At 41.5% G+C, this 24699-nt stretch overlaps 1 protein-coding gene across 1 annotated transcript in view; it reads right to left on the bottom strand.

The window, feature by feature from the left end:
• Positions 1 to 7056: 7056 nt before the first annotated feature.
• The window catches only part of LOC114229663 (adhesion G protein-coupled receptor E2-like), a 37591-nt gene continuing 19948 nt past the window's right edge, over positions 7057 to 24699 (bottom strand). The window contains exons 9-18 of the mRNA XM_054718332.1: positions 18331 to 18438; positions 17912 to 18142; positions 17561 to 17727; positions 16266 to 16463; positions 15759 to 15994; positions 9606 to 9672; positions 9269 to 9360; positions 8298 to 8466; positions 8102 to 8212; positions 7057 to 7107 (exon numbers count right to left, since the gene is read on the bottom strand). Of these exons, the coding sequence (XP_054574307.1) occupies positions 7057 to 7107; positions 8102 to 8212; positions 8298 to 8466; positions 9269 to 9360; positions 9606 to 9672; positions 15759 to 15994; positions 16266 to 16463; positions 17561 to 17727; positions 17912 to 18142; positions 18331 to 18438 (1430 nt within the window). The remainder of the gene's footprint in view (positions 7108 to 8101; positions 8213 to 8297; positions 8467 to 9268; positions 9361 to 9605; positions 9673 to 15758; positions 15995 to 16265; positions 16464 to 17560; positions 17728 to 17911; positions 18143 to 18330; positions 18439 to 24699) is intronic.

Below are 24699 nucleotides of genomic sequence, written 5' to 3'. Positions count from 1 at the left end.
CAGGTAACCAGTGCCGGCCGAGGCTTACCCTGCCAGCAGTGGCAGCAGCAGAGGTGTGATGGGACATCGCCGTCCTCTGATCGCTGGGTTGCCTCCCGCCCCTGAGGGGTCCCGGACTGTGAGAGAGTGCAGGCCAGGCTGAGGGACTCCCCCTCCAGTGCATGAATTTTCATGCAATGGACCTCTAGTTATTTAATAAGGCTAAAGAGGAATACTAAATAGTTTTACTTTGAATTATTTTATCATTGGCAAGGATGCATATATTCTTGGATTGGTTACCCATTTCCTTTCTTTATTTTAACAGTAGGAATTCCTATCCCACACTCAGCCTTTTCCCACAGTGGTCATGCGTTCTCTACATTTAATGAGAAATTCTGTCATGTTCTTGTGGAGTATAAATTGAGGACTGGCCAACTTCTAGGCAAAGATATAGGGTGCTGAGAAAAAAGTCACTATAGTTATGTAGATGGAGAAATAGAGGTCACCCATTGTACCTTAACTCTTAATGCGACAGAGGCAGCAAGTCAGTTTACATTTATGCAGTGAATCCTTCACTGTATCAGATAAAAATCTAGTTAAAATTTATTTTCTACTTCATGTTTGTTAACATAAAATTCCATAACCAAGGGACCTAATGAATGAAGAGGCTTAAACTCAGTTTCCTCAGACGAATTTTATTGAATAAATGTCTCTATTAGAATCCTATGGCTGCTGTAAGTATTCCCATGCTAGTTGTTTAAAATAAACAAACAAACATACTCTTACAGTGTGGCTGTCAGAAGCTTGAAATGAGCCTCATAGAGTAATATCCAGAAGGTGCAGGCTGGGGTCCTTCATGAGGCTCAGGGGAGGATCTGTTTCTTTCTAATGCCTGTTATTGTTGCTGGCCGCCTGCATCCCTTGGCTCATATTTCTTCTTCCATCTTCAAAGCCAGCTGTATAGCATTGTCAAAATGTCTCTGAGACCAACTCCGTTGTCTCTCTCTTCAATGTTAACAGAACCATCCAGCTAGGCCTTATCAATTGGTTTTGACATTTGTCATGAAATCTATTTTGCAAGAAGACTCTAGACCAGTACTCAGCAGTGGTGACAGTCTGCATGGAGAGCAGGAGCTTGCACCAGAAAGTTAGACAACACACTGCTTCCTTTATTGATAAAATCTTGTTATGGAATAAATGTCAGTTGGACTAAAGCTTAGCGATGTTGTTGATTTACAGTCTATCCCAAGGTAGACTGTAATAGGGCCAAAACCAGCTCATGCAACACATTTTGAGTAACACTGCCATGGACTATGAGCGTCCTGATGTCAAGGAACTGCTATATTCATTTTTGTGTAACTGGTAGCCAAGGCTCATAGCAATGTGTATTGCACAGGAAGAGCTGCAGCAGGCAGAAATTTGGAAAGAAAAATTAAGATATGGAGAAGTGGGCACTGGTGATTCTCGCACCTGGCATGTTGACTTGCTTCAAAGATGATGGATGGGTGGATGGATGGATGGATGGATGGACGGATGGAACAAGCCACGATTAAAGTTATTTGTGACTGAGTCATGTTGTTCTAAAGAGCAGGGTAAGAGAAAAAGATGGCAAAGAAATTGTTAGTACTCTAGATGTGTGCATCAATTACTAATTCTTTGCATACAATTTCATATTTATGCCATTTCCATATGCTATGCACACTATCATGTTCTCAATTCAGGTACCTACTGTTTAATGTCAGTTATTCCTAAAAAGCAGATGCACACAAAACTGTCCATTTTGACCCTATAGTCTATTATTTTAAACTAAAGGCCCGGGGCACGAATTCATACACCAGTGGGGTCCCTAGGCCTGGCTTGTGGGATCGGGCCAAACCCAGCTCTCTGATATCCCCTGAGGGGTCCTGGGTTGTGAGAGGGAGCAGGTCCGGCTGAGGGACCCCGCCGGAGCACAATCAGGGCCGGGGAGAGACGTGGGAGGTTGGCCAGCCTGGGAGGGACTGTGGAAGAGCTCCAGGGCATGTCCAGCCTGTGTCACCCAGTCCCAATCAGCTGGACCCCAGCAGCAAGCTAACCTACTGGTCAGAGCATTTGCCCTCTGGTGGTCAGTGCTCATCAAAGCGAGCAAGTGAGCTGCCTTAGCATATCATTAGCATACTAGAGGGCCAGTGCACAAAATTCATGCACAGGGGTGTATGTCCCTCAGCCTAGCCTGCACTCTCTCCAATCTGGGACCACTCGAGGGCAGTCGGACATCACTCTCACAATCCAGGACTGCTGGCTCCCAACTACTCACCTGCCTACCTTTCTGATTGCCCCTAACCGCTTCTGCCTGCCAGCCTGATCACCCCCTAACGACTCCCTTACCAGCTTGGTTGATTCCTAACTGCTCCCCTGACAGCCTGATTGCCTCTAACTGCCCTCCCCTGCAGGCCAAGTCGCCCCCAACTTCCCTCCTCTGCCGGCCTGGTCACCCCTAACTGCCCTCCCCTGCAGGCTTGATCGCCCCCCAACTGCCCTCCCTTACAGGCCTGATCCCTCCCAACTTCCCTCCCCTGCTGGCTGGCCATCTTGTGTCCACATGGGTGCAGCCATCTTGTGTGTTGGAGTGATGGTCAATTTGCATATTATTCTTTTATTAGATAGGATTACACTTTGTTTGAATGGCCGACTAGACACTTAGTGTATTAGGCTTTTATTATATAGGATGGGATAGACTGTATTATAACTCTCCACCAATTTCTTGAAATATAGCTAAAACCAATTAAAGATTTATGTGTCAGTAATATAATATCATGTTAGGATATAAAATACTTAAAACATCACTTCCTATTGATTGCCAAATGAACATAGTTGTTAACAGTAGTTTGGTAAGAAGTCATATTTCTACTTCATTGCTTACATTTCCAAGATTTTCTTTTTATTCCCTCAACTTGGAGGACTGAATCATTATAGAAAAAAGAACCTTTGCTTTTGGCAAAATGTAGAAGGTCCAGAAGAAACAAGTTCAGGAGGAGCACCCAATAGTAAGGAATGACTGATATTGAGTGTGATGTTATGATGACCTCTCTTAGCACCAGCAATATCTGAGACACACACTTTCCTTTATTTTCACTTGGGGTACTTTTCCTATACATCGTTTTATTTGAAATCATGTATTTAGCTTGAGGTATAAACTTTTCCTGTGTAATAATCCACCAAAAAATATTATATTGAGAGATATACCCATTTTAAAAAGTTTAGACATTACCACACACACACAAACTCCCCCTGCATTCTACTGGGAAAAGTTTAACCAGGGAGATAGTCTGTGGAATATGCCCATGTTTCTTTCTCTCTCTCTCTCTCTCATTAAGGTAGCATTGATTAATAAAATTATATGTTATAATGTTAAAATTATATATAATTTGATAAAATTCAGCAATTATTCTTCTGAGGATCTATCTGAAGAGTATAAAAAATGAATTAAAAAAGATATGTATACCCCTATGTTCATTGCAGTACTATTTACAATAGTCAAGATATGTAAACAACCTATGTGTCCATTGAAGGATGAATTGATAAAGAAGATGTGGTACATATATGCAATGGAATACTATTCAGTCATAGAAAAGATTAAATATTGCCATTTGAATCATCAATCCTGAGAGTATTAGGACATAAGTGAAATAAGTCACACAGAAAAGAACAAAAATCATATGATTTTACCTGTTTTTCTTTAATCACTCACCTTTAGTTTTCTTATAATTGACTTAATTTTCTCTTTTTTTCTGTCAATCCATCATCTTTTACCTGGGGAAGAGATAAAACTAAAATGATGGAACTGGCTAATAAATAAATAAATAAATAAATAAATATTCAGATATTTTCTCAGTTTTTCTGGAAAATTTAAAGGAACATTCATGTACTTTTAACCAATTATTCTTTTGTCACATTGTTTTATCTCTTTATGCACACATAAACACACATACTTTCACTTAATATCAAATTTCCAAACTTATGTAATATATGAAGTTCTAATAACATAAATTAAATCATTTTAAAGTGCATGATTCAATGGCATTTAGTACATTTGCTATATGCACTCTTCCCCTCTATCTAGTTCTAAACCATTTTCATCACCTCAAAGAAGACTCCATGTTCATTAGGTAGTCATTCCCCATCACCCTCTCCAAGCTCCTGGCAACAACCAATCTACTGTCTGTATCCACAGATTTATCTATACTGAATATTTCATATAAATAGAGTTGTCCAATATATAACCTATTATATCTGATTTTTTTTTTACTTAGACTAATGTTTTAGAGGGTCATTCATGTATAGCATTGTTATTGGTTGAATTCTATACCCTCAAAATTCATATGTTGAAATCCTAACCTCCAGGACCTCAGAACATGACTATACTTAGACAAAGGGTTTTAAAAAGAGATTATTAAGTTAAAATAAGGACATTAGGGTGAGCTCTAACCCAATATGACTTGTGTCCTTACTCAAAGAATGGAGATTAGGGGTAATGTCAGCAAGATGGCAGAATAGGAAGCTCCAGACTTCCTTCCCCTCATGGACACATCAATTCACCAACAATACAATTAATCCATTTCTCTTGTGAAAAATCCAGAGATCACTTGAGAGGCTGCTGCACCCCAGCTGCATTGAGTATGACACCAGCTGCATTGAAGTCAGTAGGAAAATTCATGGCATCATCTTGCCACAGGAGATGACTGACTTGTACGGCCAGCATTCTAACATTTTGAGGGTCTGCCTGAGGGACTGGGTTTTGTCTGCCTGAGAAGTTGGGAGGCACTGAGAACAAAGGGGATGGATTGGACCAGCACACACTAACTACCCATTGGTCTTTCTCCACTTTAGCAGAGAGCAAATGAAGAACAAGTGGTGCAGCCGCTGTAGAAAACAGTACGGAGTTTCCTCAAAAAATTAAAAATGGGCCCTGGCCAGTGTGGCCTAGTTAGTTCAAGCATTGTGCCAGACACTGAAAGGTTGTGGGTTCGATTCCTGATCAGGGAACATACCTGGGTTGTGAATTCTATCCTTAGTCAGGAAGAGTACGGAGGCAGCCAATCAGTGTTTTGTCCTCACACCTCTCTCTGTCTCTCTCTCTCCCTTCTCCTTTTTCTTTAAGCATGCTCTTGGGTGAGTATTAGAAAACAATTAAAAAACAACAACAATGTTGTTGTTGAACTACCTTATGACCCAGAGATTCCACTTCTTGGAACATATCTAAAGAAACCCAGAACAATACTTCAAAAGAATATGTGCACCCTTATGTTCATTGCAGTATTATATACAATAGCCAAGATTTGGAAGCAGCCAAAGTGTCCATCAATAGATAAGTGGATAAAAAAGCTGTTGGTACATTTACACAATGGAATACCATGTGGATATAAAAAAGAAGGAAATCTTATCCTTTACAGCAGCATGGATGGACCTTGACATTATTATGCAAAGTGAAATAAGAAGACAAATACCACATGATTTCACTTATATATGGAATCTAATGAACAAAATAATTTAGCAAAATATAAATAGAAGCATAGATATTTAGAACAGATTGACAGCTGTCAGATGAAAGGGGTTTTGGGGAGCTGGGTGAAAAAAGGTGAAGAGATTAAGCAAAAAATATATTTATACATATGACATATAAACATGGACAAAATTATGGTTATAGCAAGAGGGAAAGTTGGTTGGGGAGAGGTGGAGATGGGCAAAGAGGGATAAATGGATGCAAAGAGAATTTTCTTTGGGCGGTGAGCACACGATGCAGTGTGCAGATGATGTTTTATTTAGTTGCACACTTGAAACCTGTCTGTTTTTTAAACCAATATCACCCAAAATTCAACAAGAAAGAAGTTTATGAATACTGTACTTCAGGAAATTATTCAGAACTGAACACAAGAGGAAGTACATGTAACAGGTTTAACACAGGAGTGGCATGATTTCATTTGTGTTTTGAAAGAATCCCTCTGACTTCTGTGTAAAGAGGCATTGGAAGATGACAAGAGTAGGAAGGGGTAGTCAGTCAGAAGGGTATTGCAGTGGTTCAGACATGAAGTTGGCAGCCTGGCTCAGGAGGGGGTGATGGAGACTGAGCCATCTGGCACATGAGGGACATACTGAGAAGATAAGAACAATAGGGCTGTATAATGGATAGGTTTTAGTGGGAAATAAGATAACTGTAGTGTAACATTCAGGTTTCAAACTTATGCAATGGAATGGATGTAGTGCCATTCAGAGAGAGAAAGACACCATGGAAAAGGATGGTATTAGGGTGAAGATGGTGAGTCATAAATTGGAAGGCTGAGTTTAAGGTGTCCTGGTAATATCAAAGATGTCAAGTAACTGGAAATACTCAGAGCTAGAGAAACTTATGTGGCCATCATTGGCATCTATATGGTGACTGACTCTAAGGAATGAATTCCATTGCCTAGGAAGAAAGAATTTAATGAGAATTTAAATTGGTTGAAGCTATAAAAGAATCAAAGAGAGAAAAGCTAGAGATAATGGAGGAGGCGCATGCGAGTAGATTCTAGACAGCATAAGGATGGAGTGTTTAATGAGTAAGAGTGATAAATAGTGTAAGAAGTTTCTGGAGAGATTTTAGGGGCATGGAGATCATTGTAAAACTAAAAGATATTTGCTTTGGTGGAATGATGGGGGAAAGAAGTAAAAATACATGAATTGAGGGAATGAATTTAAGGCAAGGAAAGAGCAACAAAGAAAAGTCAACTCTTGGCTGGTAGCTAGAAGGAAATGGTAGGCCAAGTGGTACATGTTTGTAAGATGGAAAAAAATCAAACATGTTGTTACAACATTGGGAAGAATACTTTTTAGAAATTGAGGGAAGAATGAAGGGTATGAGTGGGAGAAAGACAAGGAGGGAGGAGGGAGAGAGAATGTGTGAACAATAGTGTAAGAATAATTGATAAGGCAAGAATGTTGGGATTCAAGGTGAAGGTGAAAGTTGTTTTCAGAGAGAAAAGAAATGGTGTGAATGATATGGCAATGTGGAGAAGGTGCATGCTAATGTAATGTGTGGTTGAGAGGGTGCAGTTCACAGGGTCATCGCAATGACTCGGATTTTCTCTGTGGAATATGTGGCAAGAATATTTGCTGAGAAAGGGAGAGGGGATAGAAGATTCAACAGTGAAACCAGTGCTTGTGGAATATGGGTGAACAGGTAAAAAATATACAGGACTTTCTGGGAGTATAGTAGGCTCCTTTTTAAAAATTTTATTTTAAAATATGTTTTTATTATTTGAGAGAGAGTGAGGAAGGTAGAGGGTTAGAGAGCTAGAAACATTGATCAGCTGCCTCCTACATACTTCCTACTGGGGATCAAACCCACAACTCAGGAGTGTGCACTGATCAGGAATTGAACCAGGGACCTCTTGGTTCATGGGTCAATGCTCAACCACTGAGCCACAGTAGGCGGGCACAGCAGGCTCCTTTAAATGGGAAAGAAGACTCAAGGGGTTTAATGGAAGATGGAAGAAGAGGTGAGAAATTGTAAGTAAGAGAACTTTCTATGTCTAAAAAAACTGTAAAAAGAACTTGGTAAATCTAAACCACTGGTGGTTCTTAGTAATCATTGCCGTGAATTATCCCATGCAATGATGGCTTTTCCTTCCTGGTTTTACAGTGGATGGAGGGTGCTGAACATATCAGGCAGCCTCCTTAAGTCTAAAATGCTAGCTAACACTTATTTCCATTTATTTCTTAAATATGTACATTATTTCCCCCCATTTTTGCCTTTTTGTTGTGTGGTTCTGAGTGACTACAAGATAGAAGTGGATGGAAGGGCAAGATAATATGGGACTGAGTGGAATGTGAATCCCTGCTTCAGATCATTGTTCTTGCTTATTTAGCTAACTATGCATGGCACACGGCAGGTGTTCAATAAGAGTGCTAATGTGTAAAAGTCAAGATGAACACAGTCCTAAGGAGTAAGAGCAAAATATACTGTATATTTTCTAAGTGGGACCATTGCTAATGGTTAAGGAATCAAAGATTAAATTCAGTGGGAGCCATCCTAGGGCATCACCTACTGTATGCCCAGGTTGTCCAGTGTGTTGGGCATGAGGTACTCTATCAGTTAGGACCTTACCACACTGTGTTTAGGGGCATCCGACAGGAGTCCGCTGGAGAGGGTGTATTGCTCAGACTCTGCTTTGGTTTTCCTGACCCCTTCCCACCATTTCCTGTATTGCTCTCGGACCTGCAGAGGCAAAGCATGCTCTGAGTCAGCTCACTGAGAGGAGTGAGAGTGGAAAGAATCTTGAGCAGGAGGTGGACAATGGTACCTGCTGGCTGAGGAGACAGTACACCAGGAAGATGAAGACGCCCTGCAGGCTGTTGATGATGGTGAAGAGATAGGCCATGGCGAGAGCAGCTGGACCCACCTGTAGGATTCCCAGACACCACGTGCAGCCCAAGATGAAGAGCTGAGCTATCGCTTTAAATGTCAGCATCCTGGGTAGGAGGAGATGAGTGGCCCATGGTGCACCCAGAGCAACAGAATCAAGGCCACTCTCATCTCCTCCCTATGAATGTTCCTGCCTTCCCTGTTGGTAATCAGTTCACAGACAGAGTTGTGTTCAGCTTTGACCGTGACTGTCAATGATTCTCCACAATAGAAATGCTACTTGGGTCCAGGATGGCATTTTGATTGAAATGAGTAGGGTTGTGACACTTCATAATGTAAGTTTCAAAAAAAAATTCTATAATGCTCCCTGGTGATGCCTAATTTTATTCAGCCAACATTACTGAGTCTGTGCATCAGGCTGTGTTCTGGGGCCTGGGTATTAAAAGTAACAGAGGCAAGATTTCTATTTTCATAAAGGTCACAGGCTATTCCAATGACTAACACAATGGAATAATGACATGCAAAATGTAGAAAGGACACTGGAGAGGGGTGAGAAGGAGCCTGACCGAGAGTGGGTATGGAAGTGTAGACTGGGTTGTGAAAGGAGTCACATATTTTTCTAAGTGCACACAGGTTCTTTGTACTTTTGTTGTAGGACTGCTGACAAAAGTCCAAAGAATGTTTATCAACAAATGTCAATCCTTCCTGTTACTGAGGGTAACATTGCGGCAGGAAAGTGAGCAGCCCACCACTGAATCCAAGCTGGCTGCCATTGGAGGACAGCTGCATCTCTTTACTCTGGGTTCCCTCAGAAGACCCTGAGAAGGGATGTCAGGGCTGCTGAGGCACATGGATTTGCTCTTGGGACCACACATGTCTGTGGGGTTGTCACCCTCTTCTCCATTTTACCTTGTATTCTTGAGGGTGGACACATCACTGTTGAGTGAAGAGAGTTTGCTTTTCAAAATCCAGAGGGTCATCAGAAAGAAAGCTAGATTGACCTTCAGGAAAACACACAAGTGAATAAAATCTGAGTTTGTTATCTCTAGCCTAGCCTGTTCAACAGAAATTCCACATTTAAGTAGTTTTCATATTTAGTAACAGTACTAGAGCTTGTAGTTTTAGGAGCAGTCTTAGAAAACCAAAGCAAACCCAAGACAACCCAGGGACATTCTTGCTTATGTCATCCTCCTCCCTCCTTATAAGTCTAATGACCCTCAGCTGATGCTGTGATGTCATCACTCACAAAGAGGATGGCGCAGACTGGTCCAAGGAAGCCCCATATAAATCCCTTTTCCGGGTGGAGCCAGCAGCTAAGAAAGAGAGAGAATTAAAAATGCATTGGTTCTTAGAAATGTAGAAGAATTATGTAAATTCATTCATTAATTCATTCATCAACAAACATTGAGTGTCTCTTCTGTGATGGGCACTGTGGTTGGCTCTGAAGATACCGTCCTGTAGAAAGTAAGCATGGCCTTCAATCCCACACATCTCACAGACACACAATGAGACACACTGCACCAACAAAACAAAAATGGGAAGCTAATGCTCTATCCACTGAGCCAAACCAGCTAGGGCTGAATTTTTAAAATTATGGCTTTTTTGAGAGATAGCTCACATACCATAACATTCACTCATTTAAACTGTACAGTTCAGTGACCTTTAACCCTACAAAATATTCATAGAGTTGCCCTAGTTTATTTGGCTCAGTGAATAGAGCATGGCTTGCAGACTGAAAGGTCCTGGGTTTGATTCTGGTCAAGGGCACATGACTGGGTTGTGGTCTAGATCCCCAATAGGGGGCGTGCAAGAGGCAGCCAATCAATGATTCTCTCTCATCAATGATGTTTCCATCTCTATCTCTCCCTTCCTCTTTGAAATCAATAAAAATATTTTAAATATTTATAGTGTTGTGCGATCATCACCACAATCTAACTTTAGTACATTTTCAACTCCTCAAAAAGAAACTCATTCCTACTGGCAGTCACTCCTCATTCCTGCTTCCATATACCCCACTGCCCAGCATAGCCCCATGGCATCATTAATCTACTTTCTGTCTCTATGGATTTGCCTATTTTGGATACAAATGTAATTATACAATACGTGGTATTTGATGAGTGGGTTCTGTCACCTAGCATGTTTTCAATCAAGGTTCATCCATGTTACAGCATGTTTTTATGGCTGAATAATCTTTTTAAAAATTTTTCTTATTATTTTTGTTGTTATTACTCATCCGAGGATATTTTTCTATTGATATTTTTAGGGATAGTGGAAGAGAGAGGGAAAGACAGAGAGAAACATCGATGTGAGAGAAACACATCAAATGGTTGCCTCCTGCACACGCTCCCTACCAGGGCCAGGGAGGAGCCTGCAACCAAGGTACGTGCCTTTGACCTGAATCAACCCAGGACCCTTTGGTCCACAGGCTGATGCTCTATCCACTGAGCCAAACTGACTAGGGCTGTTTTTTTATTTTTACCCTTTAACCTAATTGCAGTGAAATTACATCTCATTTTGATGTTTTTGATTTTCATTTTCCTAATGGCTGATGATGTTGAACAACTTTTCATACACTTACGGGTCATTTACATATCTTGGGAGAAATGTTTATTCAAATCTTCTGACCATTTTCATTTATTAATGTTTTATTTTATTTATTTAAATCTTAATTTTTTAAATTAATTTCAGAGAGTAAAGGAGAGGGAGAGGGAGATAGAAACATCCATGATGAGAGGGAATCATCGATCGGCTGCCTTCTGCACACTCCACACTGGGGATCGAGCCTGCAACCCGGGCATGTGCCCTGAGATGGGAATCAAACCCAGGACCTCCTGGTTCCCAGGTTGATGCTCAACCACTGAACCACGCTGGATGGGCTATTTAAATCTTTATTGTTGAAAGTATTACTTAGGTCCTCTTTCTCTTTTGTCCATTTTTAAATTGGGTTGTCTTTTGTTGTTGAGTTGTTCCACTTAATCTTAACAACAGTGCAAAACAGAAATTCTCTTATGATTACAGGTTTGTAAGTGAAGTATAAAGGGCTTAAGTCTATTGCTTAAGGTTTTACTGATAAACAGTGACAAAATTTGCTCTTGATCCACATTAGGGTAAAGAACAGGGGTGGGCAAAAGTAGGTTTACAGCTGTGTGTATGTGAAACAGTTTATTCTTGTACTGTTATTTATTAATTATTGTATTTTCCATACCAACAATTGTAAACCTTCTTTTGCCTACGCCTGTACAGAGGACATTTCAGGGCAATGGAGAGTGTAGTAGGACACTGAAATGTACACTGAGAAAATGTAAACAGGAAAGAACTAATGTGTCCAAGAAGGAATCTCTAGAGTTGAGTTGATGCAGACACACCTAAGTTTGAGCAGCATGTTGTGGGGAAGAGTGCAGCTTCTGGGAGACTGACTTCCTGAATGTAAGTGTGCAGACTTGCTCTCCTTCTAAAAACAACAAACACATAAGCAACACAACTAAAACCAACCATTTCAAAACTCTGACAACTACCCAAAGCCACACAACAAACTGAAGTAGTCTATCCAAGAGAAACTACCAAAGCTTCGTGAGGAAGGACTCTGGTGTTTCAACTCTGAACTATTTCCACTCCTTCTCTCCCCAGCTTAGTGGTGAGGCCACCAACAGCTGGTAGCATGGCAGACAACAGGGAGATCTGGCATTTTTTTGGAGCTCCTTTGAAAGTATCATCATTATCCCCCTTTTAGCTCTCAAGGGACCCTGTAGTCTCCAAATTTGGTGTGTATTTTATTCCACTGAAAGCTCATCTCAGTGAGAGACAAAACAGCCTGCCCGTAGGGCATTCCCCAAATAATAGCAAATGCCTGTCAGTAACTTTGCTAACTGCCTAAGGCTGTGATTTCAGGTGGTGTCAACAAGAACTTGTCTGAGGCCCTGGCTGGGTGGCTCAGTTGGTTGGTGTGTGGTCCCAATGCACCAGGGTTGCAGGTTTAATCCTGGGTCAGGGCACATAAAAGAGTGAACCAACAAATGCATAAATCAATGGAACAACAAATTGATCTCTCATTCTCTTTCTCTCTTTCTTTCTCCAACCCCCTCATTTAAAAATATGTACATTTTTATTTTTGCTGTTATGAATCCTCATCTCAAGGATATTTTTATATTGATTTTTAGAGAGAGTTGTAAGGAGAGAAAGAGACAGAGAGAAACATGGATGTGAGAGGTTGCCTCCTGAAAGCATGCTGACCAACGGGGTCCCAACCGGGGTTGACCAGGGATCAAACCTGCTACCGAGGTACGAGCCCTTGAATGGAATCGAACCTGAGACCCTTCATTCCGCAGGACAACACTCTGTCCATTGAACCAAACCATCTAGGGCACCAGGTTTCCTTTTGGGAATTGGAAACATTGTGAAATTTGATTGTGGTGGTAGCTGTACAACTCTGTGATTATTGGAAGAACCCTTTAAAGGTATGTGAAATATATTTCAAAAAGAAGTGAAAACATTAAACCTAGTATAAAAAGCTGAAAATAAGATAGTGCAAGCTCTGGAGCTTGACCCCCTTGATTTGAATCCCAGTTTTTCTACTTACTAGCTGTGCCCCTTTGGGCACTTATTTGAACTATTTGTGCCTCGATTTACATCTGTAAAATGGGTCAAATCACAGTGTTTAGTTCACAGTATTGGTGTGAAGATGAATTGTGTTAACTAATATAAAAATGGTTAAAAAAGTGCCTGGCACAGCCTGGCTGGTATGGCTCAGTGGATTGAACATCATCCCATGCACTGAGAGGTCACTGGTTTGATTGCCAGTCAGGACACATGCCGGGGTTGTGGGATCCATAGCCAGTAGGGGGCATGCAAGAGGCAGCCCATCAATGTTCCTATATCTCTCTTTTCCCTTCCTCTGTCTCTAAAAATCAATAAAAACATATTTTTAAAAAGAGATACAAAAGTGCCTAGCACAGTCCAGCTGGTGTGGCTCAGTGGTTGAATATCGAGCTTTAAACCAGGAGGTCACAATTTGATTCCCAGTCAGGAGGTCACAGTTCGATTTCCAGTTTGTGGGCTCAATTGCCAGTGTATGGCGTGCAGGAGGCAATCAATCAATGATTGATGTTTCTCTCTCATCATTGACGTTTCTCTCTCTCCCTCTCCCTTTCTCTCTGAAATAAATATTTTAAAAAAGTGCCTGTCACAGAGTAAGCACCATGTAAATCTCAACTATGTTACAATCTATAGTTTAGATGATTTAAATCAGCTCTATGTTTCCAAACGTAAATTAGGGACAACCTGTATGATTTGGATAAAGAGGTAGGTTAAATTGTTTATAATGATGTCCAAAGCACCTTTTTTCATTATATCTTTGTTATTTATGGAGAGTTTTAGAGACATTATTCTTAATTATTATAAACATTTGTGCACTGGATGCAGAGGGGGATGTTTCTCAGCCCGGCCTGTACCCTCTTCACAGTCCTGGAACCTTCGTGGGATGTCCGACTGCCAGTTTAGGCCCGCTTCCCTAAGCCGGCAGTTGTATATCCCCTGAGGGGTCCTTGGTGCTGCCACAGAGGCGTGAGAGGCTCCTGCCACTGTCGCTGCAATTGCCAGCCATGTGCCCAGTTTCTGGTTGAGCAGCGCTCCCCCTGTGGGAGCGAACTGACCAGCAGGGGTCAGCTCCTGCATTGAGCATCTGCCCTCCTGGTGGTCAGTGTGCATTATAGTAACTGGTCATTCTGCCATTTGGTCAATTTGCATGTTTGCCTTTTATTATATAGGACTAGAGGCCCAGTGCATAAAATTTGAGCAAGGGGGGGTGATGTTCTTCAGCCCTACTTGCACCCTCTCCATTCTGGGAGCCATCAGGGGATGTCCTACTGACAGCTTCTGGCCTCTCTTTGCAGGAGGCGACCGGGCTGATCAGGGGAAGGTGCTGCCCCCATCACCCGCTGATGTTGTCACTGCTAACCACTGCAGCCGTCAAGGTGTTTTCATCAACATGGACTCCAGTCCCTTCACCACAAAAAAATGACATCTTTCTTTAGGCATTTTCAAGATGTCTCTTTCATAGGATATGACATTTCTTTCCTTCTTTCCCTTTTTTATCCTCACCTGAAGTTATTTTTCATTGATTTTTAGAGAGCGTGGAAGAGAGAGGGAAAGACAGAGAGAAACATCAATGTGAGAGGGACACTTTGATTGGTTGTCTCCTGCATGAGCCCTGACCTGGGCCCTGGTCAGGGAGGAGCCTGAAACCTAGGTACATGCCTTTGACCAGATTCAAACCTGGACCCTGTGGTCGGCAGGCCGAGGCTCTATCCACTGAGCAAAACTGGCTAGGGCAGGATATGACATTTCTTAGCCCCTCCAGCAGCAGAACTTTGTTTTTTCCTCCAGGAGTGAGGTGGAAAAACCCTAGATCACCTTCTTGGATTCTTATTACGCAAGTTACCAAGAACACTGAGAGTGGCATACTGGGAGCTTAGCCAATGAGTGGTCTTTAAAGGTGTTTCCTCTGCAGCTCATGTGCAGAGGCAGGACTGCTGGCCTGCCCCGGCTGGCAGGCCCTGCTCTCTATGGGATGCTTGCCGCCATGGTAGCTGGCTGGCAGGCCCTGTTCCACCATGCTCTATGCAGGCCTGCTTGCTGCTGTGCGACTGGCAGGCCCTGCTCTCTGTGGGCCTGCACCATCCATGGCTTGCCTCACCATGCAGCAGTCCCCTCCTGCCCACCTGCATGCACAGCCTCCTCCTGAGAGGTTGTGACTGTTATAGCATCCTGGCTTATTTGCATATTACCTATTTATATGTATGCTAGTGGCCTGGTGCATGAAATTTGTGCACAGTTGGGGGTGTCTCCCAGCCCAGCCTGAACCTTTTCCAATGTGGGACTCCTCAGGATTGGGCCTAAATTAGCAGTCAGATATCCCTTTTGCAATCTGGGACCACTGGCTCCTAACCGCTCACGTGCCTGCCTGCCTGATCACCCCTAATGACTCTGCCTGCTGGCCTGCTCACCCCAACTGCCACCCCCTGCCAGCCTGCTTGCCTCCAACTGCTGCCCCTGCCAGCCTGCTTATCCCCAACTGCCCCACCGCCGCTGACCTGCTTGCCCCCCTAATCCCCCTGCTGGCCTGATCACCCCCAACTGCCCTCCACTCCTGGCCTTATTGCCCCTAACAACCTCTGCCTCAGCCCCGCCACCATGGCTTTATCTGGAAGGACAGCCAGAAGGTCTCCCAGTCTAATTAGCATATTACCCTTTTATTAGTATAGATATAGCCATCAGAAAGATGTCTTAACCATCATCACTTATTGTCTCTATTCATATGATCTGTCATAATCAGAATGCTATGTTGGTTCCACAAAGCCATGGTCATGGTGAAGAAGAAAAAGAAACAGGAATTTGCCCTTACCGAGCAGGTGTTCCATAAAGGTGAGGGCTGGATGCTGCAGAAATGGCCACAATCACAGCTGGGACTCCGTAGCCCACAGGGAGCATGAACTTCTTCATGAACCTGCTCACATTGGAATAGTTGACCACCGTCAGGTTGCGTGTGGTGAGAAAGAGGTGCAGGCCCTCCAGTAGCATCCAGGTGAAGGAGGCCAGGTAGAGATAGTGTAAGGTACCTGCGATGATGGCGCACAGAACCTGGGGGAGCAGTGAGAGTCACCAGGTGGGATTGTCAGGGTGGAGCATGGACCCAGGACCTCTCCTATACCTTGCCATTTTGGAGAACTCTGCTGTATATGAAGGAATTGTACAAAGAAGGTGTGATTTCTATTTGGGTCAGTCAATATAAAATTGGCTACGTACCCCTCTAACCTTCCCCAAACCCAAAGTCATTTTATTAAGGTGTCCAATGCAAGTGTACTCCTCATTCCATGGTCAGGGCATGCATCCTTTGGGACAGTGTCAGTACCTTGTTCTCAGTTCTGTCAATGGCCGTGAGGAAGAGCAGGTGGGCCAGGAAGAGGCAGAGCGAGAGCTGCAGGTGGAGTGAGGTGCTGGTGTTCTGGATGGCTTTGCACAGCAGGAAGGTGAGGGCCGCCAGGAGGAGGCACAGCAGAGAGAGGCTCAGCCCCAGGTAGGTGATCACAGCCAGGGCGGGATCCTCCTCCTGGGACCAAGTAAAGAGGAGAGAGCAGTCACACTCTCCTAATCTGGGCTAATGACCCTTGTACCGATTTCAGTTTTGGACAGGTACAACACAATTAGGAGTGGAGGAGCCAGGTAAATTTGTGATGTTTATGGATACTGTTAGAATTCTAGGGGGTCCTGAACTGATTAATTCAGACTCTGTAAACATTGAGGGATAAGAGAGTCCTCATTCAGGACCAAGCCCTGGAAATCATAGGGTTGATTTTCCTTCATGACTAAGTTTATAGGTTATCATGTGACAGTCACAGAGGCACATGGTTCCATGCTGAGCATCATCCTCCATGCCCATGAAGTGATACTGTGTGACAGAGTCTCTATCTGGAGACTCGATGTCCAGGGATCAATTCCCCCTTTGGACTTACTCACCTCATCTCTGCAACACCTGTTCCTTACAGATTTAGATCCTTGGTTAAAGAAGGAAAAGTACTGATGATGGTGGTAGCTTAAAATTAATATTTCCAGTCTAATATTTTATTATTTATTTTAAAAAATATATTTGTATTGATTTCAGAGAGGAAGGGAGAGGGAGAGAGAGAGATAGAAACACTAATGATGAGAGAGAATCATTGATCACTACCTCCTGCATATGCTCTACCAGGGATTGAGCCTGCAACTCGGGCTTGTGCCCTTGACAGGAATCAAACCCGGGACCATTCAGTCCACATGCTAATGCTCTATCCTCTGAGCCAACCTGGCTAGAGCTCCTGACTATTTTTTAAAGATTAAAAATTTTTCTGCCTGATTTTTCAAATCATGTTAAATCCATAAAGAGAAATTAAAAAATTAATTTTAGTATAAGTAGTTGAGAGAGAGAAAGAGGGACGGAGAGAGAGAAAAACAGAAATGTGAATATGATAAAGGAAATGGAGGACAGCAATCCTCAGATGCGATGCTTGTGTATGACCCTGACTGGACAACCCAGCTGCACCATGTTTATTTGTTGACCTACATAAATTGCAGAATAATAAATTATGTGTGTTTTTTTAGGTGCAACATGCATGGGAATTTATTACAACACAATAGACATTGAACAAAGTTTCTTATCAAGGCTCTCACCTGCACATCATAGTGGGCCATGAGGATCGCAAAGCTGCTGAGGTGGGTGCATTGGCAGGTGGTACTGGTGTCTCCAGTGCCCACCATCCAGCAGCCTTTGGTGGACCAATGACCACTTCCATTCTGGGTAGGCTCCCAGAAGACACAGAACACCTTCTGCCTTGGTCCTGGGGTCACTGACTGTAGGAACAGGGCAATGTGTGAGCTGGTGGTTCTGGTGTTCATAAATGCTGATCCTTTCCTGCTTGTGATGGGTTTTCCTGGGAATAAGATGCACCCATGGGAGAGCCCCTGAACCCCAAGACTGTGTCTAGGACTCAGGTCTCTTGCACACCCACAGCCCCATTTCACCAGCACTCACGTGGTTGAAGACAAAGGTGATTGGGGAGCTGAGGTTCTGAGAGTCCTTATTGCTCACAAAGGCGGACATGACATCTGAGAACAGGACAGGGGAGCGTTCCTGCAACAGGCCCTTGTGTGTCTCATGCAGAACTGACTGCTCCTCAGTTTCCAGGACCAGTGGGGCCCCAACCAGCAACTTGCCCATCCCTGGAGAGGAGACAAGGCCCACCACAGAAGGGCCTACAGACAAGGACAATGTTGACATCTTGGGGTGTCCCAAAGGCCCCCTTCCTTCTTAGATGCATTCTCTCCTTTGACCAATCACAGCCCATACTTCCTTTTAATATTTAATTTTCTGTTTGTCACATCCTTGGGTGTCATGTTCCACTGTGAAGCTTCATTGACCTTCTCTCCATATCAGTCATTACCTGAGCCACGTGAGTTCTGCACCACATCCCAGTTCACCAGCATCTTTCCCTGATTAATTCTCAGGGTGACATTCTTGCCTCCTTTCTCCTTCACTTCCAGGGACAGTTCTATGAGTTGTGAGAGTTACATAAGGGAGTTAGATTAGTAACTTTGCCAGCAGTTGTAGCTATAATACCATTTTTATGTATAGATATCTTTTATATATATATATTTATATATATATATACTAGTGGCCCGTAGCATGAAAAGATTCGTGCAATCGGCCTTTCTTTCCTTGGCTTCCAGCACCGGTTTTCCTCCGGCACCCAGGACCCAGGCCTTTGCTCCAGCTGAAGTCTATCATCTTTGCTGCAGACTCCGGATTCTGCAGTCTTTGTCTTTGCTATGGCTGGAGTGCCACTTCTGTAGATCCCTTCACCCCGTGCACTCCCTCTCATATCAGGCATCCTGCCCCGCCCAACCACTTTGTGCCTGGAGCAGCTGGGCGGCTGCCATCTTTGTCCTTCTAATTTGCATATTTCCTCCTGATTGGCTGTTTGGTGTAGAGGAGGTATGGTCAATTTACATGTTTGTCTATTATTAAGTAAGTTGTTACACTACATACCAAATGTTATCTGTAATATTATTATAGGTATACCAAATAATGCCACATATATTTTATAATAATAGACATATTTTGTATACATAAAAATGATATATATACCAATCTGAATTTTCAAATGATTATCAGAGAAACTACAAATTATATAATGTGAATGAAATAAACATATTCCTACACACCCATGAACTATAAAAGTAATCGAAGAACTAGTGTGTGAACAGATCTGTCACAAGTAAGGAGATTGAATCTGTAATCAAAACTTTCTAAATGAAAAGTTCAGACCTGAATTTGACTAACCATTTAAGGAAGGGTTAACACAAATTCTTGTACACTCCTAAAAAATAGAATGAAAAGGAGCACTGAATAATTTTATGAGGCCACAATTACTCTAAAAACCAAACTAGAAGAAGACATCAAAAGAAAACAAAATGATAGACCATTAACTTGTATGAACATAGTTGCAAAAATATTCAACAAAATATTAGGAATAAAGTTATCCAAGAAAGCTCAAGACTTGTCCACTGAATATCCCCAAAAGAGATCTACAGATTCAATGCAATACTAACAATATTATTAAAGCATATATTTTTTTGCAAAAATGGAAAAGCTCATCCTAAAACTTATATGGTATTGCAAGAGGCCTCAATACCCAAACAATATTGAAAATGAAAAACAAAGTTGGAGAACTCACACTTCCTGATTTCAAAACTTATACAGTAATCAGAGCAGTATGGTAGTGCCATGTGAGTAGACATATAAACCATCAAAATACAATTGAGAGTCCAGAAATAAACCCATTTATTTATGGTCAACTGATTTTCAACATACCCTTCAATGAGGGAAAGAATAGTCTGTCCCGTAAATGGTGCTGGGGCGTCTGGCTATGCACAAGTAAAAAAAAGAAGTTGGACTCACACCTCAGACAATACACAAAAATTGGGTCAAAATGGGTCGAAGACCTACATTTAAGAGCTAAAAATAGAGCAGGTAGGCCCAGCCCATGTAGTTCAGTGATTGAGCATTGACTGAACACCCTCCTTCCTCTCCTGTTTGATTCCTGGACAGGGCACATGCCTTGGTTGCAAGCTCTGTCTCCTGTGGGGGTGTGCATGAGGCAGCCAATCAATGATATTTAATTTGCATACTCACTCCTGGTTGGCTGGTAGGCATAGCAGAGGGATGGTCAATTTGCATGTTTTTCTTTTATTGGTGTAGATAGATTACATAGAATAGGATTTTTTATTTTTATTTTTATTTTTATTTTTTTCCCAATTTTTTTTATTAAGGTATTATATGTGTACATATTTTACCATTGCCACCCCCCACCCCACTCCCATATATGCCCTCACCCCCCAGAGTTTTGCAACCATTGGTTATGCTTATATGCATGCATACAAGTCCTTTGATTGATCTCTTATCTCCCCCACCTCTCCCTAACTTTCCCCCTGTAATTTGACAGTCTGTTTGATGCTTTACTGTCTCTGTATCTATCTTTTTGTTCAAGTTTATAATGTTCTTTATTACCCATAAATGAGTGAGATCATGTGATATTTTTCTTTCATTGACTGACTTATTTCACTTAACATAATGTTCTCCAATTCCATCCAGGTTGCTGCAAATGATGAGAATTCCTTCTTTTTTATGGCAGCATAGTATTCCATTGTGTAGATGTACCACAGTTTTCTGATCCAGTCATCTGCTGACGGGCACCTAGGCTGTTTCCAAATCTTAGCTATGGTGAATTGTGCTGCTATGAACATAGGGGTGCATATATCCTTTCTGATTGGTGTTTCTAGTTTCTTCGGATATATTCCCAGGAGTGGGATTACTGGGTCAAATGGGAGTTCCATTTTCAGTTTTTTGAGGAAGCTCCATACTGTTCTCCACAGTGGCTGCACCAGTCTGCATTCCCACCAGCAGTGCACGAGGGTTCCTTTTTCTCCGCATCCTCGCCAACACTTGTCGTTTGTTGATTTGTTGATGATAGCCATTCTGACAGGTGTGAGATGGTACCGCATTGTTGTTTTGATTTGCATCTCTCGGATAATTAGTGACGTTGAGCATGTTTTCATGTGTCTCTTGGCCTTCCTTCTGTCTTCTTTTGAAAAGATTCTATTTAGGTCTGTTGCCCATTTCTTTATTGGATCATTTATCTTCCTTTTATTAAGTTGTATAAGCTGCATGTAGATGTTGGAGATCAAAACTTTATCAGTGATGCCATTTGCAAATATGTTCTCCCATGCAGTAGGCCTTCTTGTTGTTTTGTTAATGGTTTCTTTTGCTGTGAAAAAGCTTTTTATTTTGATGTAGTCCCATTTGTTAATTTTCTCTTTAGCTTCCATTGCCCTAGGGGCAGTGTCAGTGAAGAAGTTCTTTTGGCATATGTCTGAGATTTTGCTACCTGTGGATTGCTCTAGTATTTTTATGGTTTCCCGTCTTATGTTTAAGTCCTGTATCCATTTTGAGTTTATTTTTGTGTATGGCGTAAGTTGGTGATCAAGCTTCATTTTTTTGCATGTATCTGTCCAATTTTCCCAACACCATTTATTGAAGAGACTGTCTTGACTCCATTGTATGTTCATGCCTCCTTTGTCAAATATTAATTGAGCATAGTGGTTTGGGTCAATATCTGGATTCTCTATTCTGTTCCACTGATCTATATGTCTGTTCTTGTGCCAGTACCAGGCTGTTTTGAGAACAGTGGCTTTGTAATACAGCTTGAAATCTGGTATTGAGATCCCTCCTACTTTATTCTTCTTTCGCAGGATTGCTGTGGCTATTCGGGGTCTTTTTTTATTCCAGATGAATTTTTGGAGAGTTCTTTCAAGGTCGGTGAAATATGCCATTGGTATTTTAATGGGGAGTGCATTGAATCTATAGATTGCTTTGGGTAGTATGGACATTTTAATGATGTTGATTCTACCAATCCATGAACATGGTATGTTCTTCCATCTGTTTACGTCTTCCTCTATCTCTTTTTTCAGTGTCCTGTAGTTTTCCGTGTATAGGTCTTTTACCTCCTTAGTTAAGTTTATTCCTAGGTATCTTAATTTTTTTGGTGCGATGGTAAATGGAATTGCCTTTTTAGTCTCTCTGTCTGTAAGTTCACTATTGGTGTATAGAAAGGCCATAGATTTCTTGGTGTTAATTTTGTATCCTGCTACATTGCCAAATTCATTTATTAAGTCTATTAGTTTTTTGACGGAGTCTTTCGGATTTTTTATGTACAATATCATGTCATCTGCAAATAAAGACAGCTTTACTTGTTCTTTTCCAATTTGGATGCCTTTTATTTCTTCTTCTTGTCTAATTGCAATGGCTAATACTTCCAGTACTATGTCAAACAGGAGTGTTGAAAGTGGGCATCCCTGTCTTGTTCCTGTTCTTAGGTGAAATGTTTTTAGTTTTTGCCCATTGAGTATGATGTTTGCTGTGGGTTTATCATATATAGCTTTTATTATGTTGAGGTATGAGCCTTCTATTCCCACCTTGTTGAGAGTTTTTATCAAGAAAGGGTGTTGGATTTTGTCAAATGCTTTTTCTGCATCAATTGATATGACTATGTGATTTTTATCTCTCAATTTGTTTATGTGATGTATCACGTTTATTGATTTGCGGATATTATACCATCCTTGCATTCCTGGGATAAATCCTACTTGGTCATGGTGTATGATCTTTCTGATGTACTGCTGGAGCCGATTTGCTAGAATTTTGTTGAGGATTTTGGCATCTATGTTCATGAGGGATATTGGTCTGTAATTCTCTTTCATTGTGTTGTCTTTATCTGGTTTTGGTATTAGGGTGATGCTGGCTTCATAGAAGGAGCTTGGAAGTGTTCCTTCCTCTTGAATTTTTTGGAATAGTCTGAGGAGGATAGGTTTTAGTTCTTCCTTGAATGTTTGGGAAAACTCTCCTGTGAAGCCATCAGGCCCCGGGCTTTTGTTTGCCGGAAGCTTCTTGATGACTGCTTCAATTTCGTCCATAGTTATTGGCCTATTGAGCTCTTTAGATTCTTCTTGATTGATTTTTGGAAGGTTATATTTTTCTAGGAATATGTCCATTTCCTCCAGGTTGTCCAGTTTGTTGGAATAGAGTTGTTCGTAGTATTTTGTAACAATCCTTTGTATCTCAGCGGGGTCTGTTGTTATTTCACCTCTTTCATTTCTGATTTTGTTTATTTGGGTCCTCTCTCTTTGCTTCTTGGTGAGCCTGGCTAGAGGTCCATCAATCTTGTTTATCCTTTCAAAGAACCAGCTCTTGGTTTTGTTGATCTTTTGTATTGTTTCTTTGGTCTCTATGTCATTTATCTCCGCTCTGATCTTTGTTATTTCCTTCCTTCTGGTTACACTGGGCTTTTCTTGCTGCTCTTTTTCTAGCTCTTTGAGTTGTAGGGTTAAGTAATTTATTACCATTGATTCTTGTTTTTTGCAATAGGCTTGTAGAGCTATGAACTTCCCTCTCAAGACTGCTTTCGCTGTGTCCCATAGATTTTGGATTGTTGTGTTTTCATTGTCATTTGTTGCCATGATGTTTTTTATTTCTTCCTTGATCTCTCTGGTGACCCAGTCATGGTTTAATAGCATGCTGTTTAGTCTCCAAGTGTTTGATTTCTTTGGATTGTATTTATTGTAGTTGATTTCCAGTTTTATGCCACTGTGATCTGAGAAGACGCTTGATATAATTTCTATCTTCTTGAATTTGAAGAGACTTTGCCTGTGACCCAGCATATGGTCTATCTTTGAAAATGACCCATGTGCACTTGAGAAGAATGTATATTCTGTGGCTTTGGGGTGAAATGGTCTAAAGATGTCAATTAATTCCATCTGGTCTAGTGATTCATTTAGGATTGCTGTTTCTTTGCTGATTTTTTGTTTAGAGGATTTGTCCAGTGGTGATAGTGGGGTATTAAAGTCTCCTACTATGATTGTATTGCTATTAATCTCTCCCTTGAAATCTTCCAGGAGTTTTTTTATGTATTTGGGTGCTCCTATATTGGGAGCATATATGTTTACCAGAATTATTTCTTCTTGTTGGATTTCTCCCTTTAGTATTATGAAGTGGCCTTCTTTATCTCTTGTTATGGCATTTACTTTGAGGTCTATTTTGTCAGATATAAGTATTGCTACCCCAGGTTTTTTTTCATTTCCATTTGCCTGAAAGATATTTTTCCATCCCTTCACTTTCAATCTGTGTGAGTCTCTTGCTCTGAGGTGGGTCTCTTGTAGACAGCATACATATGGGTCGTGTTTTTTTATCCATTCAGCTACTCGATATCTTTTGATTGGAGCATTTAGTCCATTTACATTTAAAGATATTACTGAAAGGTATTTGTTTGTGGTCATATCTATTTTTGTGTCTATATTCCTTCTTACCTGTTTATTTCTTCTTTTTACAGTATTCCCTTTAGCAATTCTTGCATTGCTGGTTTGGTGGTGATAAACTCCTTAAGCCTTTTTTTATCTGCAAAGCTCCTGATTTCCCCTTCAATTTTGATTGATAGTCTTGCTGGATATAGTATTCTTGGATTCAGTCCTTTGCTTTGCAACACTTTGTATACCTCCGTCCATTCACTTCTAGCTTGTTGTGTTTCTGTTGAGTAATCATTTGACAATCTGATGGGTGTTCCTTTGTAGGTAACTCTCTGTCTCTCTCTTGCCACCTTTAAGATTCTCTCTTTATCATTTATATTTGCCATTGAAATTATGACATGTCTTGGTGTGGGTCTTTTGGGGTTGATCCTGCTTGGGACTCTCTGTACTTGCGTAAC

Source organism: Eptesicus fuscus, chromosome 6 (assembly GCF_027574615.1).
Source record: "Eptesicus fuscus isolate TK198812 chromosome 6, DD_ASM_mEF_20220401, whole genome shotgun sequence".
NCBI lineage: Eukaryota > Metazoa > Chordata > Mammalia > Chiroptera > Vespertilionidae > Eptesicus > Eptesicus fuscus.
This window is presented reverse-complemented; position numbering and strand designations above follow the sequence as displayed.